The sequence below is a fragment of the Desmodus rotundus genome, chromosome 7 (genome assembly GCF_022682495.2).
Source record: "Desmodus rotundus isolate HL8 chromosome 7, HLdesRot8A.1, whole genome shotgun sequence".
NCBI lineage: Eukaryota > Metazoa > Chordata > Mammalia > Chiroptera > Phyllostomidae > Desmodus > Desmodus rotundus.
The window spans coordinates 29,868,016-29,887,714 of NC_071393.1; the positions used below are offsets into that span (position 1 = coordinate 29,868,016).

At 48.9% G+C, this 19,699-nt stretch overlaps 1 protein-coding gene across 2 annotated transcripts in view; it reads left to right on the forward strand.

Annotated features, from left to right (window-relative positions):
* GRAMD1B (GRAM domain containing 1B) overlaps positions 1-19,699 on the forward strand; it is a 156,898-nt gene that overhangs the window by 22,612 nt on the left and 114,587 nt on the right. For both annotated transcript variants that reach the window (XM_053928102.2, XM_053928103.2), the window contains exon 2: positions 7,526-7,603. In XM_053928102.2, the coding sequence (XP_053784077.1) occupies positions 7,526-7,603 (78 nt within the window). The remainder of the gene's footprint in view (positions 1-7,525; positions 7,604-19,699) is intronic.

The window sequence follows — 19,699 nt, forward strand, 5'->3', positions numbered from 1 at the left end:
CAGCAAAGCTATCATTTAGAATGGAAGGGCAGATAAAGTGTTTCCCAGATAAGGTCAAGTTAAAGGAGTTCATCATCACCAAGCCATTATTATACGAAATGTTAAAGGGACTTATCTAAGAAATGGGCGATGATCAAAACTATGAACAGTAAAATGACAACAAACTCACAATTATCAACAACTGAACCTAAAAAAAAAAACAAAAAAAAATGAAGCAAACTAGAACAAGAATACAATCACAGAAATAGAGATCACATGCAGGATTATCAGTGTGGAGGGGGAGGGGGAGGGAGGGGGGAAGGTACAGATAATAAGTAGCATAAATGGTAGGTAGAAAATAGACAGAGGGAGGTTAAGAATAGTATAGGAAATGGAGAAGCCACAGAACTTACATATACAACTAATGGACATGAACTAAATGTGTCTGGTGGGGAATGCTGGAGGGTTGGGGGAGCAGGGAGGAGGGGGATAAAGGGGATAACAAAATTGGAAAAATTTTAAAAAGAAAATAAAACATCACAGTTGAGAGTATAGATTTAGGAGTGTCCAACCCATGGCCCGCAGGCCGCATGCAGCCCAGGATGGCTGTGAATACAGCCCAGCACAAAATCACAAGTTTATTAAACATTATGAAACTTGTTTGTGATTACGTGTTGCAATGTATTTAATGTGTGGCCCAAGACAACTCTTCTTCCAGTGTGGGCCAGAGACGTCCAAAGGCTGGACATCCTGGAAGGGTCCCTGCTGTGGAGGGAGTAGGGATGCGTGGCGAACACAAGCAGAGGCTCCCACTGTGTCTGGAGAGTCCCCTGACTTGCCCTGTGAGAAGGAATCAGTGGAAAAGGAACTGGAACTGCTCACTTTAAGCAGTTTGGATAAAGGGACCAGGATCAAGATGATCATCCAAAATGATTTTGGGATCATCTATGGGCAGAGTGGCTTCTGGTGAGTATGTAGCATTCAAGAACTCTGCAGCTTCCCAGCATTTCCCTCCTCCAAAGTTAAGGTTCTGGGTTGGGAAGCAAGGGGTTCCCTAAAGGCAGGAGGGGCACAGGGAGCTGGGGAGGAAGGAAGTGGGGCGCGGAAGTCTGGCCTCTGAGACTCCACCATCCACGGTCTCAATGGATTCTCAAGACTTCAAGTTCTGGGAAGCACCTTGTTTGCTCACATCACTACTAAGTGACCTGGGTAATTTGTATTTCCTCCTGTAAGAGGGCCTAAGATTTCCCTGTGATGGGAAATCTTAAGTAGTGATGGGAGCCAAGGAAACTACTAGAATGTGGGAAACTGGAAAAAAGCAGTGTGTTCCTTTAGCTAAGAGCAATTGAAGAGAGATTAAGCTGACACAGTTCTCCTTGCCCCTTTTTTCAGGCCCCTTTGAGAATGTAATGGGGTTGGTGTTCTTTTAAGTGTGTGTGCAGAGAGGTCTAGAATTTTATTGGGGTGAGGGATCCTTTACCCTTTGTAAAAGGATACCTCCCTCCCCCCTCCCTCCTTTCCCTCCTTCCTTCCTTCTTTCCCTCCTTCCTTCCTTCCTGCCTGCCTTCCAAGACAGAGACATAATCATGTGTACAAGTGAAAGAACTATTAAATAGAGAAGTGTTGATGAGTTGTAATGAGTTATAAAAGATATATGTTTAACTGGAATCTGAGCCCCTGACTCGCTGGCCAGGTAGGCACCTTGCAGGTTCCCATGGAGCTGTTGAGCGGGAAGTCCTGCTGACATTGTAGACATACACTCAGTTTTCACCCAGAGCACGCTCTCTTCTAATTAGATTTTGAAAATAATCAGGTGTGCTATGTAAGAAGTTGACAGTCATCCGCAGTGCCCCCAATCACATCTGTTTACTTATTTTCTATTCTTGGACTTTCCCACACTTGCCAGATGACAAACAGAAACTATTCTCTTTTATTCTCAGCTTCTGTGCGACCTGCCTTGCTTCTCCCACACCCTTTTCTGCTTCAACTGAACGGGTACAATCAATGCCAGAGTCATCTCACAGATGTGTGCAATTCAGCCTGAAAACGCAACGTCTCTTTTGTCAGTGATGGCGTGACTGATTCTGCTTTTCAGGTCAGGGGCTCTCAACATTCTCACCATAAGGGTCTCTCCTATTATCTTCCTCCCAAGCATTCAATGCTTGAAAATAGTTATGTGCCAAACTAACTGTGAATGTTAGGTACAAAGGATGTCTGCCATTTATGAAGGACCCACCAAGGCCCAGGCCCTCTCTGTAGATGATTTCTACCATTTCTAATCCTCATGGCCTGAGGCCGAAAGCCTTGGCATACCCACATCTGACACTTAGAAAAGTTAAATAGTTTGCCCATTGTCATCCTCAGTGGCAGAGTCTGGACTAGAGCTTGTGTCTTTCTGACTCCAAATTCTGCATTCAGATATTGTGACTGGATTATTCACAATTGTACCTCCGCCCCGAGGTATTGCACTGTCCCAGTCCTCGGGGCCCTGGCTGAAGGGGCACAAATGTCTTGGCCAAGGTCTCAGGGCCAGGAAGAGCCAAAGCTGGAACAAACCTGTCTCTGCCTGTCTTCGTGCTGTTTCTGTTACTCTCACTGCCTAAAATAATTCATTTCCTCATTTTTATTCTTCAAAGACACATATCAGTCAAAGCAACTCTGAGGCTTCTGAAGATTCCGGTTAGCATAAGATAATTAATTGGTGCTAACGCACTAGGTTGCTCAGATTCAGCGAAAAGCAAAGAAACTTGATAAATTAGTCCACACATTTAAATTTGTGGGGATAAACGCACAGTTTTCATTAGACTCGGGAAATACTAAACTATAGCTCACACATCCCCATAGCTGCTTGGAATTCCCTGAATGTCTCAAAACCCCTTCTGGGTTTAGGAGGCCAACCATGAGAGAAAAGCTCTTCCTACTTAGGGAGCACCGGCTCAGTCTCCATGGCAGTGACCCTGCACTGTCCAGAGGGCAGAAGGACACCTTCCTGTCCTCTCTGCAAGGGTCCCGGGTCAGGGGAGGGAGGATGGGCGCGCAGTGGCATCGTGGGAATTACGCAGCCGGCATAGCCTGTGAATTTCTGCCCTTTGACGTGTGCTTTGGCTCAGATTACAAGGGTTTTTTTCCCTGTTCTTCCTTTGCAATGTTGCTAGTCCACGGTGACCTTAGAGCATAAGCTCTGAGCACTAGCTGGCTGGTGAAGAACAAAACTGGGGTTCCAGATTCGCGCCATTTCAGTTGGTTTCCCCCAGGAACATTCCAGAATTTAAAGAAGCACTTTCCCCACCTAGGTAACAGAATTTAATTTATGCAATAATTTTTACCTAAAGTTTGAATTTGCAACAGGAGGGATTTAAGACATCCCACGCCTTCTCTCGCTGTCTTGGGGTAAGGCAGTGGTTGCTTATACAAGTTCCCTTCCTTGCAGCGATAAGCCAACCTTCAGTCATCTGGCACCCAGGCCAAGTCACTCCACATTCTTATTCAGAGGTTTTTTTCAGCTGTTAGTACCTTCCACTGGACTTCCTCCCAGTTATTCTCAACTTCCACAAGCTGTAGAGCCCAGATTGGCCCCATCTCACCAAGGCCTCGGCTGGCATGGAGTGGTTGGGGAGGTGGCCTTGACCTTCCGGCATCCCATTCTCCCCTGCAATTGCCTGAGTTTGGTGGTTGCTTTTCTCATGACCTCAGGAGACTTACTCATTCATTTAGGGAGCGTGGTGAGCTGCCTGATATCCAGGTGGTCTGTGCCATCCGAAAAGGCTCATGTAAGAGTTTATGGGAGCTGTGGCTCAATGGGCTGGGCATTGTCCTGCAAAGCCAAAGGTCTCCTGTTCGATTCCCAATCAGAGCACATACCTGGGTTTCGGGTTCGGCCCCTGGATGGGGTGTGTGCAAGAAGCAACTGATCAGTGTTTCTCACATCGATGTTTCTCTCCTTTTTCCCTCCCTTCCCCTTTCTCTAAAAATAAATTTTAAAATATATTTTTAAAAAAGAGTTTATATGAGGGGATGAGGTAATATCTGACTCTCTGGAGATTCTGCTGAACAATATTATTGCATGGGTTGAGTGGAGGAATAGTTGGCACCCACCTCACTGATTTCAGACTGTTGAAAAGACAAGGACCAGGCCCCTCCTGGGGGCTTTCAGGGTGGGAGGACCCTGTGCACCAACAGCTGTTGCCTTCAGGGATTATTTTTGGTCCCTGCTGTCTTGTATTCACCTCTCTTGACATCCCCCCAGCAGCAGTTCCTGCCATCGGCACCTTGCCAGGCACAGTGACTGCTGTGCCTCCCAGACGGAGGGCTCTTCCTGTCCCCATCTCTTAGCACAGGGCCTGGCACATGCTGGCTGGGTGCAGGGTGGAGCTGAGCGGGAACCCCTTTTCTACTTAAGCTGCTAGTCCAGAACCTCTCCAAGTTCGAGTGTTGGCACAAAAACTCCTTGTTGTTGACATGCTCTTCTCTTGTCGACTCCAGAGGAAAATACTCTCTTTCCGCTCTCTGTTTCTGCAGCATTTCATATTTACTTCCAAGAGCTATCCTTTTCTACTCTTACACGTGGTTATGTATATTGATTCTTACTTTGCAGAGTGTAAACACCTTGAGAGAAGGATCCTTGTCTGACTCACATTTTTATTTTTGTGACCCCCCCAAGCAACGCCTGCACGTGGCAGTACCAGCACGTACACAGTCAACACGTGCAAGGCACTGCCCTTCCTGCTTCACGTGTGTCCGTTCTCTAATCCTCACAGTAGCTGCACGACACACAAACTGCCATGAACATCTGTCCCCATTTTGCCGCGGAGGAGAACGCCGCGGAAAGCTTTGCTCAGGGCCTTGTTATGGGAAGTGGGGGGAGCACACGCTGGAGTGCTGAGGTCCCCACTGTGTCGATGCTCCTGCTGGCCTGTGTGCGCCTAGAGGGCGCTGTAGAAATACGTGTGGAATGCATGCGGGCTGATATTTCGTAGTTATTTGGAAGCAATCAACAGTCGAAGGTGATCCATTGTTGCTTCCACTCTACTGTCTGAACCGTTTTCTAAGCAATGGTAAGGCCAGAAGTGGGTGCCAGAGGTTGGTTGGTTCCAGTTTTCCTTCGGAAGCTTAGGATGGGTTGGCCTCCTGGGGTTCTGATTTGGAAATCAGCAGTGCCATCTAGTGGGATTATTTGCTAATATCAGTTCAGAATTATTTTTCTGAAACTGGTGAATCGTCGTTTAGTTCTGGGATCCTCTTTGTTAGCTTCAGTTTCAGTTTTGATTGCCAGAGGGAGGAAAGGGTGAGAAGGAAGAACTAGCTCATGTCAGGGGTGTCCAACCCCTGGGCGGCGGACTGGATGCAGCCCAGGATGGCCGTGAATGCGGCCCAACACAAAATTGTAAATTAACTTAAAACGTTATGAGATTTTTTTGATTATGTGTCACAATGTATTTATTGTGTGGCCCAAGACAACTCTTCTTCTTCCAGTGTGGCCCAGAGATGCCGGAAGGTGGGACAGCCCTGGGAGGTCAGGTTTGATCTCCTCCTTGGAGAGGTGTCCTGCTGATCCTGCGGTTTGGGGCCGGTTGAGCCCTGTTGGCGGGCTCCAGACTCACGGCCTGCACCCGCTGCTACTTCTCACAGGTGCCCCCAACAGCCTCGCTGATCCTCCTCTCTGGATGCTCGCCTCTGGAGCTACGTCTGTTTTGAAATCTGAGCTCCATTCTCTGTGGGTTGCCTGCTGCAGCACAACACGCATCCCACATCGCATAGAAGTGGGTGCTTGGTGCACGGAACAGCCAGTCCCACTGTACGAAGTCCCACGGGTCAGCGACACGGAAGTGCAGTTCTGCATCAGGAGTTTTAATGTGCAAGTGTACGAGACCTGGCGAAGGGGAGAGGACGGGCGGCCACGCCATAGCAAACACATGGCAAAAGGTGCTCTGTGTTGGCTCCCTGTCACAGGGCTGTCTGGCCTTCTGGCGTCTCCGGCCCACACTGGAAGAAGAAGAGTTGTCTTGGGCCATACGTTAAACACATTGTGACACGTAATCACAAAACAATCTCATAACGTTTTAAGTAAATTTACGATTTTGTGCGGGGCCGCACACAGCCTGAGGGCCATGGCTTGGACACCCATGGAGAGTGAATGTGGAGAAAGGGATTGTGTACATTCTTAGTTCTTGCCACACAACCGAGGGCTTTGTGTGTGGTGCTGTTCTGGTACCTTGTTGGAAATTTTGAAATAAATTGCTTCTCAGTTCACTTACTTCTTGCTAAAGGATCAGAATATACCTGCATGGTTACAACTGTAACCACAAAAACCCTGTGCTCCTCTGACTGTGAGTGTGCAGCCCTGCAAAGGCCACCACCACCTACCCCGTGCTCAGGCTGTGGGCCCCACCCCCTCCCCAGCTCTCCAACCCCCAGACGCGCTCAGCAGTGCATTGCTCTGTGGTGGATGATTCTATCAGAACAAGGAAACAGTTTCGGTTTTACTGGAGCCTGGGTTATAGTGACATATATGGTGATGGGAATTCATTATTAAATCTGTGCAAAGCAGGGGTTTGCTACCTTTTTCTTTAAGAAGATGGGGGTGCGTGTTTTAGTCTTCGTGGGTGTAATGGTTTCACGAATTCAGCTCGGCCTTCCTCTGCCGTTAGAGCAAAACAGCAGCCATAAATAGTATGTGATGAATAGGTTTATAACTCTGAAGTTTGAATTTCATGTAGTTTTCACATGTCATGAAATGCTTCTTTCCTTGTTTCCCCCCAACCATTTAGAAAGGCAAACACCAAAAAGAAAAAACCGAAAGGCAGACACCACTTCTACCTCAGTAGGCTGCACCAAACAAGCTGCTGCAGGTCTGGCCTTGGGGGCTGGAGTTCGGGGACTCCTGATTAGATGCCTGGAGTAGTTAATAATGAGCAGTTAATAAAAACGTTGTGCTCTTAAGCTCTGTGTTCGGTGTCAGGAGGCGTTTGAGCAGCTTTCTCTGCCCTGAGTCAGGGGAAGGGCTGCTGCCTGCGGGGCTGTAGGGAGCGCGAGGCTCCGCCCTCCAACCCTGCTTGACCTCCCCTCCTCAGCCCTCCCCGCAGGTCAGCTACCCCCATCCCATCCGCTCTGTAGTCTTCCTGGAACATTCCTTCCTTCCAGACCTCTTCTTCCCATCCCTGTCCTGCCCTCCCACAGTCTACACTGGGGCCCTGAGAGTCTGGTGAGGGCGAAGAATGGGATGGTTGTCCTGTCCTAGAGGCGAGAGGCCCAGGCACAGAGGGTGCAGGAGGCGCGGGCTCACTCGGCTCCTGCAGCCAGGGAAGAACCAGGCCAGGCTCTTCCCCTTCTGCTTTAGGTGTGTTGAGTGGGGTATTCACCAAATTTCTGTCATTTCTCAGATTCACTGAGGCCAGCACACTCTCTGTGCGAACTGACTGGACACGGGAACTTGCATTTTGAAAGTTTTGTAAGCCCGTTTCTTTGTCAAGTGGAGTCTCAGTGCCCTCCCTCAGGGTTGGGAAAGAAGCTGGGCGCTAACGGTCGGCCATGTCCTGTGTCTCCGCAGCAGCCAGCAGAGCAGCCAGCAGAGCAGCCACGACGATGACTCCAGCAGGTTCCTGAGTCCTCGGGCGCAGGAAGAAAGGTGAGTCGGCTGAGGGGGTGGGGTGATGAGGAGGAGGCAGGTGGTGTGTCCTCAGTGAGCGAACCAGAGCTGGAAGACTGCAGCGAGGTGGGAGACTGCTCGTAGACTGCTTCCAGGGGAGAGGCTGACGTGAAGGGTCAGAGCCTACAGGCTCTGGTGTGCGGTAGGGGAGCCGGTGTGATGGGCAAGCCAGATGGGTGGGCAGGACCTCAGAGTGGCCTGGGGACTTGAGACCCCCCCCCACTCCAAAGGCTGGCGCAGTGGAGACCAGGGCAGAAGGAGTGTCTCGTGCCTGAGGAAAGCTGCGTGTGTGTCTCCTGGGGCAGCAGAACGCCAGGGCCCGAGTGGCTGCAGGTGTCAGGGGTGAATGGGGAATGAGGTGGGAGGTGCAGCGCGCAGTGAGAATAGAGGCTCCCAAATGCTCCTCTGCAGATTTGAGGAGTGATGGTTCATCCCTCGCGCTGTGAGCGATACGGGAAAGGGGGCCTGGCCCAGAGCTGCTTTGGCTCGCTGGGAAGTCAGAGAAAAGAGGGCCTTAGAGACAGGGTCAGAGGGTAAGCCGAGGACCAGCTGCTGCTGCCCACTGCTCCCCTGGTTGCAAGTCTTGTGGGGATCCCTAGAGTTTAGGAGACATGTGCCTGTGGGGGAAGAAGAGGGGGAGGGGAAAGGCGTGCATGTGCTCCCCACAGGGGGAGTGTATGCTGGGACCTTTGTTTTCAGGGGTTTTAAAGGCTGAGAGTGTAGGGAGGATTTCAATACAATACTCCTCAGCCTTATGCTGATGTGCCAAAACGAGATTTATTCCCTTAACTTCATCTGTCCTTGGGTGTGGCTGGCAAATGGCATTAATTGGACTTCTGCGATCCATCTCCCCGAGGAGGATGTGTTAAGCTATTTGCGCCTGGTTAGGGAGGAGAAGTGCAAAGCACTTACTCTCAAGTGTCTTTGGTTAGGGGAGATAGGACTTACTGGACGGCAGCAAACCGCTTCTCTGTCTCCATTTCCCTGTCCCACTGTCTGCTGCCTGGCCTGGCTCACAGGGCCAGCCAGCACCTGTGTCACGTGGCGCCGATGGACCCTGGACAGAGCTCGGTGGTCGCAGGTTAGACCGTGTGCAGGGAAAGTTGGCTGCATTGATGTGAGATAAAAGGAGGTCTCACCTGGCATGCCACGGGCCCTGCTCTTGGTCTAGCTCTGATTACCATTTTCATCAACCAGCTGGATGAAAACTGGAAGGTACTTTTACTTCATTGTCAAACTCGTGGCAGACACACAGCTGAGAGAGAATAGAAAACTCCAGGATTACAGAACTGGATTTAGTATTATTTCAAATAGAACCATGGGTAGAAACAAGGAAACTTTCATGTTTAAAGTCAATGTGCTATTACATGTTTATATTACACTTAAATTGCATATTTATAAATTCACATGACAGTATTTCCTGAGTGATGGGCTGTCACTGGGGGCCAGCAGTGACAGCATGACGGGATTTCACATGAAAAAGGGCTTGCGGGTTTTATTTATTTACTCACCCATGAGCCAGTAATAGGACACAAGTATCAAATGACCTTTGAAAGTCTGAATTCATTAACCGAAGTGTAATGGAAGAGATTAAAAAGAAAGAAAAAGTTTCACTGTGGTCTGTCCTACTTTGGCCATATCTGTGTATTCCATCCAGTTCTTTGGGAATGGATATTGATAAATTAGAGCCCAGAAAAAAGCGATGAGGGTGATACAATATCATTATAAGGATTGGTTGAGGGAAGGGGGCTTAGCCTAGAAAGGAGAAGGGCCAGGGTGACTAATAACAGCACTTGTTAAGTGTCTGAAAGCCTAAGAACTAGAACCAGAGTGCCAGGAGTTACAGGGAGAAGGATTTCAGTCCAGGGTGAGGAAGGGCTTTTCCATGATGAGATCAGAGCTTTACTACAGCGGAACAGGCCTTGCAAAGCCAGGACCTGCCCCCTCCCCAGACACGTTCAAGCTCCAGCTAGCTGGGGTGTCTAAAAATGGTCTGCCCTGGGCCGGAGGCTAGGACCTCGGGAACTCTTCTCCCTGTATTTAGTTTACGAAGTTTTGTGAGGTTGGCCTTAGCTCTCAGTTGTTTTTGTTCATTAGTGACCAAAAGGAATGGTTCAGCTCGTCAGTTTAGACGGGAGAGGTGTGGGGCCCCCAGGGAGCAGAGACAACTGCTAGGATACTTAATCAGGATCCTGTGGCAGTTCCCTCAGTCTCTAGAGTGGCCTGCACTCTCTTTTCAAAGCTTTCTGGGCTTCAACAACCACACTCTCTAAATTAGAAGGGGCCCTAGAGTGCCCCTCACACGACTCCCTTCCCTGTGTGTGTGCCAGGCACTCCCCTGCCGCATGACAGCAAAAGGGGAAATGTCTCCATGTGCTGACCAAACCTAAGGGCTTCTGAGAACGTCTTTCCTCATTCACACCATTGTCTGTCCTGAAGGAAAAGACCCTTAGGAGCCATGATGGGGGCTTTTCCTAAGCAGCTGCACATTAGGGAGAAGGGCTGATTCTAGGACAATAATCACTTTTTGGGACATGGGGCTTGTCTCAGAGAGAAGAATAATCCCCCCGGTTTTCCAGTAGGAAGCAAAATAGATCTAACTTCCCAAGGTATGTATGTGTATGTGATCCATTTTTGTTCTTCTAGGTAAATTCAAGGATTCACATAAAAAACGCTAGTGCCTAGATTCAGCCCAAACTGGAGCAATTGTTAAGGTTTCACAATAGCAGGAACTTTCAAACAAAGCCAGAACTGCAGGAAAAGGAGCTGTTTTACTAAGGACCCCGTTTATGTAACAATAACTAGTTTCAACAGAACATTATCAGCCAATGTAACAATATTAGTTTCAATAGAACAGGGTCTGAGTTAACCAGGAAGCCGGGAAGCCCATGACTAGGAAAATTGAGGCCTGGGCAGGGCTGGGGTGTAGCCGAGTGCCCAGGCAGGGCCACCTGCATCACACATTCATTCCTGCACACAGGCACGGGCCACACACCTTGGTGAAGGAGTGTCTGCTACGTACGGGGGAGCCTGCTGAGTCCAGGCTGCAAGATGGGCAGGAGCTCACCATCCACTGGTGGGCACTGTGGTGGGTTGGAAAGAGTGAAAGAAAGCCCTTAAGACAGACCAACTTAGCTTCGACTTTTACCGTGCCTTTTAAAAAGCAATGTCCTTAGTTTTCCTCAACCATAGGTTCCCCATTTGTAGAAGTCTTTTCACATAAAGAGTAAATGAGACAACGTGTGTGAGGTGCCTGGAACCTGGTAAGTGGCAGATGATTTTGGCTATCGTGAGACTTGCTCTCAGTTTCTCAGCAGATCTGTGCTCCTCTCCACAAAACGTCAGACACAGATGCTGAGGATACCTGGGTTAGGCAAGGTGTTTCTCCTCAAGAGCCTTAGTGCCTCATGGTAAGACGTGCCTACAAGTACGCAAGTAAAGTGTATTACGATGACATGCAATTAATAAAACTGAGGAATTGGTTTACTCAAGTGCCTCAGCCTGTGCGATGAGTCTTCTGTACACTTCTAAATATAACCCTCTCAACAGCCCTGACAAATAGATGCTATTACTATCTTCACGTAAGAGTTTAGGAAACAGAGACTCAGTGGAGGTACGGGATTTGCCATTTGTGTGTCTGTGCATAGTATGGGGAACTCCCTGGTTCTTGAATATTTAGCCGTTTTTTAGTAAGTCTTTGGGACAGGAAGTATCTTCCTAGACACCAGGCAGAGAGCAGAAAAATAACAAAGTGACTGATATACTTAACTATATCAGGAGAAAACTGTAGTGTTATTGTTTTTTACATACCTCTGCCTATTTGTTAGAATGGTGTATATGATGTTATTAATGAGAAATTTAATAAACAAGGTAATTACAATTAAAAAATGCCCAAGAGAAACACAGGTACGCTGCAGGGGGCGAAAGTGGGGGAGGGCTGGGATGAGGATGGGGGAGGGGTGGTTTCCAGAAAGACCCCATCGTCGCAGGGTGGGGCCTCCGCTGAGAGCTGCAGGGTGAGTGGCAGTCTGTCCATCTTTTGGGGCAGCACCGCTGGGCGCAGGAGCAGCTGATATGAGATGTGAGCGGGGAGGCATGAGACGGCAGTGCATGTTCAGGAACTGCAAATACTTCAGTATCACTGAGGGTTCTGAGGGAGGAGTGCCCGGGTCGCTCCCAGCTAGGGTTGTGAGAAAGATCGCTTTCGTCCTGGTGTGGAAGAAGCATTTCAGGGGCAGATACCAGCTGCAGATAGGGAAGGATGGAGCCTGTGGCAGTCGTTGGCCCCTTGGTTTCCACATTTAACAAGTATTTACTGAGCACTCTTGCAGGCATTGAGGTTACAGGTGTAAACAAGGTAACCATTGTCCCTCCTTTCATGGTGCTTACTTTCTAGCAAGGGGAGATAGGTAATAAACAAGAAAACATCAAATAATAAAGAAAATGAGCCCTGGCTGGTGGGGCTCAGTGGATTGAGCACTGGCCTGTGAACCAAAGGGTCACCAGTTCGATTCCTGGTCAGGGCACATGCCTGGGTTGCAGGCCAGCTCCCCAGCTGGGGGCCTGTGAGAGGCAACCACACATGGATGTTTCTCTGCCTCTCTTTCTTTCTCCCTTCCACTGTCTCTAAAAATAAATAAATAAAATCTTTTAAAAAATGAAATAGGACGATGCCTTGGACCCAAGTGTTCTGAGATTATGACGTTGGGTGGGAAGGGATGACTAGATGTGGTGACATTTCCGCTGAGGCCACACAGGCCAATTTCTGAACTGTGGTATAATAATAAGAATCAAAAAGGATGGATACCCTGGCTGGTGTGGTTCTGGATTGAGTGTGGGCTGTGAACCAAAGGGTCACCAGTTCAATTCCTGGTCAGAGCTCATGGCCTCCCAGCAAGGGGTGTGCGAGAGGTAACCACACATGGATGTTTCTCTCCCTCTCTTTCTCCTTCCCTTCCCCTCTCTCTAAAAATAAATAATACAATCTTTTTTTTTTAAAAGAAAAGATGGAACTGATCAAAGAAATGTATTAAAAAGGTTTCACAAGACTTGCATCTGGGTTGAGGCCGGGTATTTAGTGTGAACCTAAGGTTTCCAGTTTGGGCAGCAAATAAAAGGCAGCATAGTGTCTAGACGTTAAGTGCCTGCCTGGGTTGTGGTTGCGCTTCCCCTGCATGCTGTGTGATCTTGGGAAAGTCACTTTGCCTTGTGCCTCACTCTCTTCATCTATAAAATGGGTTTAAATGTAGTCCATACGTCCTGGGGCTGTTGAGGGATGGTGACTGGAAGAGGACAAGTGCCTGGCACGTGATTAGTATTATACATGTGCTTGCTGCTGTGATTAATATTAACATTATGTTGTTTATTATTAAATATTGGATAAAGGGGGAAAAGTTTTTTAAAAATATATTTTATTGATTATGCTATTATAGTTGTCCCATTTTCCCCCCTTTATTCCCCTCCACCCTGCGCACCCCCTCCAACCCGCATTCCTCCCCTATAGTTCATGTCCATGGGTGGTACACATAAGTTCTCTGGCTTCTCCATTTCCTATACTATTCTTAACCTCCCCCTGTCTATTTTCTACCTACCATTTATACTACTTACTCTCTGTACTTTTTCCCCCTCTCTCACATTCAGAAGCAACCTCTTTGACCCGAGTAGTGAAACCAGAAAGCCGTCCAGTCATGGCAGCTGCTCCGTCCGTGCATATACTGATACAAAATTCAGTTTTCCTGATGAGGAATCGTTCAAAGATTTGAATAGTTCTGCAGCTGTGGTGTTGGTTGGCCACAAAGGTACATATAACATATTCTCATGCACATCCTCCTGAAAAATATATCGCACAAAAGCAAGCATTGTTGCCTTGTTGTCAGTATTGGTAGACTTGTCCACCTAGATTGCCTACTCCAGTGACTTGTTAACCCTGTCTAACAATTGTGCCCGCATATCCTTTGCTATTTCATCAGTTCGTCTACTTACGGCGCTAGCTGAAAGAGGAACATGCGCCACCTTTTGAACTGCTGCCTCTCCTGAAAGTTCATGGCAAATGTCCTTAGCTGCAGGATCAACTAACTCTTCACCAATAGTCGAGGGCTTCTTAGCTTTAGCACTGCGGTCAGCCACTAAGGTTGATGCTCTCAGTGCAGACACGTTTGATGAAATGGTGGCCCTCAATAATTGCTTCTGTTCTTCATGTTCACATTTTTTTCTTCTGGAAAACTCCAAAGGCTTGTCGTTTAATGCAGGGTGCTTGGTCTCCATATGGTGAAGCAGTTGTGAAGGTTTTTGGAGAGCCGGTCACCACATGCTGTACAAAGCAGGCTTGGAAAATGCGAGTCACCTGTTGCAATGAACCCATAATTTAAATAGGACTATTGGTATTTTCTTTTAAATGCAGCTTTCTTTTTGTAGTCAGTCTGAGAGACTTCTGCTGTCTCATCATTGGGTCTTTCCCCCTTTTCAAAGAAACTCTCCAGTGACATTCGTTTTTTACTCATTTTGGCTGTGGTTAGCATGTGGGCTTACCAAACTGTGACAGAGACAAGTGCGCAGTGTGGGAAAAGGTGCTGATGGAGGTAGTAAATAAAATGGTGGGCCACGCATAGACTAAAATAAGTGTCAGATTTTCACTTAAAGCCTGCCACCAGATGCAGCTTAATTGTCACTTGCCACTCACTGATAGGGTTCTGATATGAGTCTGCAAGCCATTGATTTATTATGGTCTCTGTGCAGTCAAACCTCTCTGCTGATGACAACCTGTATTTGCAGCTGGTCCCCAGCGCTAGCATCACTGCCTCAGCTGCACCTCAGATCATCAGGCAGTAGATTCTCAAGGAGCACGGAACCTAGTTCCCTTGCACATGCAGTTCACAGAAGGGTTCGTGCTCCAATTAAATCTAAAGCCACCACTGATCTGATGGAAGGCGGAGATCAGGCAGTAATGGGAGCCATGGGGAGTGGCTGTAAATACAAATGAAGCTTCACTCATTTGCCTGCTGCTCACCTCCTGCTGTGCAGCCCGGTTCCTAACAGGTCAAGGACCAGTATGGATAGTGGTCTGTGGCCCAGGGATTGGAGACACCTGCCCTACACCACTAAGCAGTTGGCTATACCTGTTTGGAGCTCAGGAGACAGGACTAAAACTGCTTGTTTGGACATGATTCTGTAGTTGAGTCAAGAGTCTTGTGATTAGCAAAGTTCAAGCAGAGGTAAAGGGAGGAAGAATTACAATAGACTGATGCCAAGATAGTGAAGAGACTGAAATATCGCAGAAGTAAGAAAGAAGTCACGGAGACGGTAGAGACAGGTAAGATGAGAACCAGAGGAGACCTTCTGCAGTGGCAATTAGGGGGTCATCAGTGACTCGAGAGCAGTTTTAGAAGCATTTGTGAGGACAGTAAGAAGAGGCTGGACGTGGAGAATTCAGTTCATGCTAGGTGTTTGCCTGGATGAAGAGATGACACCTAGAGGAGAAGCCCGAGGTGATTGGGGAGAATTTGCATTTTAATACAGGACACACAAACACTTTTTAAATCTCTGAAGTAGAAACCTGAAGGTCAAGGATGAGACTTTCAGAGAGGACATCATTCATTCACTCAACAAACCACCAATTATGCATGTGTTCTCATCAAGTTTTCAGTCTGTCGAGGTGACCGTATTAATACAACTGAGTGTATGACCGAGGAGATACACACTCAGACATGTGCATTAAAGGAAGGGAACTTGGTTCCATGACAGAGTGTATCAAAGAAGTTGGACCAGGACAAGAGGGGGCGGGGTGAGTTTGTCATGGCTGAGCTGAGACCAAAAGGATGAGTGTGAGGTGAGAAGGAAGCAGTGAGGTGATGTGAAATGAGATAAGGTGGGCAGGAGCTTGGCTGGCCGTGATGAGGACTGGAGTCTTTAAGCTAAGAGAATCAGGAAGCCATTGTGAGTCTGGAAGAGGGGAGGTGACAGTGTCACCAGAAAGCCCCGTGCCCAGAGCAGGCCTGCCTCAGGCCAGCTCATGGGTCCTTGACTTCAGGCAGGAAAGATTTCACCACATGGATCCAGTTGATTTTGAGAGGATGTTTATTAAAGTTGGGGACAGTGAAACAAAGAAGGGCTTAGGGTAGAAGAAAACAGGAGGGAGCCGAGGTGGGGCTGCTTTGGCTCCCTAGACACATTAGGGGAAACAAGTGAGCCATGCTAGGCTGTGTGGACTCGGTAAGTAAAAGTCACAGTGACAGAAGTGAGCCAAGGTGGGGCTGCTGTTAGCTCACTGAAAAGTCAGAGAAAGGGAGGCCTTGGAGACAGGTTCATAGTATTGGCTCAGGAAGAGCTGCCACTGCCCGCTGCTCCCCTGGTTGTACGTCTCGCCAGGACCTTTAGAGCTTAGGAGAAAGACAGCAGAAAAAGGGGGAAGAAAAGTGTAGGCATGCTCCAGAGGGAGCTCTCACCTACTTGCTTTATCTTGAGGGGTTCTCTCTGTTTTCTAAAGGGCAGGGCGTTTTAGAGGAGATCTCAGGAGAGGATCTCAATAGACTATTCATCAGCTTTCCAGGTGTGTCCTTTCAGGGTCCTGGTTTCCACTGATTGGTTGGTGCCAAGGCAGGGGGTCATTAGTCAATGCAGCTGGTCGTGAGGTCGCCATGACTTTGCTCCACCTAGTTGTGCTGCTTTTCTGGGCCTGGAGCTGAAACACAACTGAGTCCTAAATGTTATCTCCAGCTTGATCAAAACTATGTCTCCATGGTCAGCAGAGCCGGGGCTTTGTTCCTGAGATTATTTGATGTGGGTCAGAACTTCATTGTCCTGAGGGCCCAGTGCTTAAAGGAGGGGTTGTGCAAGGGCTTTATGGGAGTCGCACGAGGCTCTTGTCCAGCCCCCTGGTCTCTCCTCAAAGTGGGTCTACCATATAACTAGCGATATGCCAGGGGAGGGACTGAACCACACAACAAGTGATATGAAAGGTTAAGAGAGGGTCTGAACAGTATGACCAGCCATATGAAAGTTCAGGGGGTTTAAACCACATGACTAGCAACATGCTGGGGGAGGAGCGGTCACCCTGGGGTGAGGTCCTTGTTTTTCTAGTTTTGCTTGTTGGTAGGTACCTGGGGCTTTCTGCCCTGGTGACCTCCCGTACCTGGCCCACTGTCCTTGCTCTGCTCCTGTCTGTCTCACTGCCTACTGCAGCAGGATCAGATTCACATTCTGAAAAGATGGCAGTGTGTAGAAAGGGTGGAGGCAGCCCTGGATACAGAGATACCAGCTTGGGCAGTTAGGAGGCTCTCACAATAGTCCAGGCAAAGGATATTGGTGGCTTTGACTTGAGATGGTAGTCGTGAAAAAGAGGAAAAGTAGACGAATTCAAGATATATTTAGGGGATGAAATACCCAGAACTTGGTGATGGATTGGACATAAGGGGTGAAAAGGGAGGCCTCTGCAGTTAGTCCTGAGATTCCAACTTGCTCAGCTGGGTGGTGCCCCCTATTGAAAGATGAGGAAGCAAGGTTTCCAGATGAAGCCAGAAAAGAGATATCTGGATCACAAGTGAAAGGGTCAGCTTTGAACAGGCGATAATCAGTGTGGTTGCAGGGGAGTCCATACGTGGGAGGAAGGAGAGGCCACCAGCAGCAGGATCTGTTTTTTCTGTGTGGTAGGAAATGAGATCGTCTCCTTAGATCATGGAAGGTGGAATGACGGTAGTGTGAGGTTGAGGAGTATTTAATTTGGCTACTTCTTGTATTGCCTTTTCTCTGACTAGCTTACCATGTCTTACCAGAACTCACCCTCATCTCTTCCAGTTGGTAAGCTGCATCGCACCGGATTTATAGAGGAGCAGGGATAGAGGCCGTGGTTAATTCTGCCCAGCACTTGCTCCGTGGTATGCACTCTTTGGTTTGGTTTATTTATCTGTCTCCCTACTAGCCCATGAGACCCTGGAGGACAGGAACTGTATCTGCTTTGTTTGGCACAGAGTAAGTGCTCAGCAGATGTCTGTGGAATTCATGAATGAACAAACGGGGAAACCAAGGTAACAGGATTTGAGCCAAAGGGCAGGCCCCTGGAGTTGAAGCGAGGCCAGAATTCAGACTCACCACTTCCAACATAGGCCCAGCCACCATCTTCCTATTAAAGGGAAAGATGTTTTCAGTTCTGCTTATTCTGTCCCAGAAATTGTCCCAAAATAGCACACTTGCAGAGCACTCTAGCTCCATCTACCTGCTTGGCTGTGGTCCCTGGACACTCAGGTGATCCCTCCAGGAGGAAGGAGCCGACCAGTAGACCCTTGGGGAGCAGTGCCTACCAGCCCGCCCCTCCTCCTGGCACAGCAGCCTACATCACATGCAAGTACGGCTCCATCCTCCCTCTCCGAGGACAGGGGAGGAGAGGAAGCTCATCAAGAGCCCAGAGTGCTGCCAGGTGTTGACAAACGGAGGCAGGCTCTGCTCCGAGCTGTGGCCTGGGCCGAAGGCAGAGGGGATCCTGGTGACACAGAGCCTCAGGCTCCCCCACACCTCCCGGCCCTCCACCTGCTTCTGTCTTGTGTTAAACATCATCGGGGCTGGGCGGGGAGCCACGGTGCAAGAGCCACTGGGGACTGGACTGCTGAAGGAGCCACAGGGGCAGCCTGTGCAGGCAGCTCCGGAGTGACCCCCGCCTTCGGGGCCCCGGCTGCCATGTGGCGGGCCCCCTGAGCCCAGCATGGTGCACACCCTGCACTCCGAGACTGTGTCTTGCAGCACAGCTGTGAGGCAGGCCTGTCACCACCGCGTCTCTTCCCTGAGGAAGAAGCTGTTCTTTCTACGAGCCAAGTAGGTGGCAGGGGCCCCTGGAGATTAGGGCATGAGGAATTGGCCTTGGCTGGTTGGGATTAGCAGACACCTCTGACAGATGGGAGTTCTTTGGGGGCTGGCCCCCGGTTTAGGGATGTTGTAGCCCCTTGGCAAGTGATAGGATCCCAAAAAGGAGATAGTGATTTGTTGCAAGAGGATGAAGGGGCAGGATAGATGTCGTGTGGCTTTTGGTGTGGATAGAATGCTTGTCTGTGTGTCTCTTAAGGAGGTGACTTCCTAGCTGGCTGGGATCATTATTTTCCTCTTTCATGGTGAATTACTTTAGTTGGCAAAGAACTTGAAGGTCCCAAGAGAAAGAAGCTGGAGAGAATGGTGTGTTCTGCCTGAGTTAGGGTGCCCTGGCATCTCCGAGGGTGCTGATACTTCCCTGCAGGGATCGGGACCGAGGAGTGAGGCACTGGGGGTGTTAACTCTGTGGTCACCTCTTGTACCCACTCATCAGGGATGCAGCTCTGCCTGCAGAGATGCTGGTGCAGGTGCTCGAGGGTCTGAGCACACTCCAGGCAGGATGTGCTTTGTCTCATGTGGGCCTGGCACCTGGGATGGCTGGGGTGTGGTGCTCCTTGCTGAACTTGCTATCTCTTGGCCTTTGTGACAAGTAGAGGGAAGGAGGTGCCCTGGAGGAGGGAGAGGTTCCAGCCCCCAGGATCGGAGTTAAATGTGGTCAGGCCTTGGAGAGACAGGGGCATATTTATGGGAAGATCATGTTATTTGTTTGTTTATAAATAAATGTTCTAGTTATTCATGCATTCATGTACTCATGTAACAAATATCTATTGAACACCTACCTTGTGTCAGGCTCTGTACTAAGTGCTGGGTACACAGCAGTGAATAAAACAAAGGCGGTACCTGCTCTCATGAAGTTTAGGGGCTAGTGGGGGAGGCAGACAACCAAGTCAACAAACCAATTCAATTATAACATGATTGGTAGTAAGGTGAAGAGTGAAACAGCTGTACCAAAAGGGAACGATGGCACACAGGGACTGAGGAGAGAAAAGGAAGAAGAAAGGTAGTGAGAGAGCCTCAATGGATTTCAAAGGTAGGTAGGGGCTACAGGGAGGAAGTGACTTGGTCTTGATTCTGTCACTCACTCTCGTCTTTCACACACACACACACACACACACACACGCACCTGTATGTGCATACAGGAGGAGCCATCTGTTAACAAGAGCTTTGTCCTAGGGGTGGTCTCATGGCAGGGGTTTTAGGGTGGTGAACCGGAACCGAGTCCTG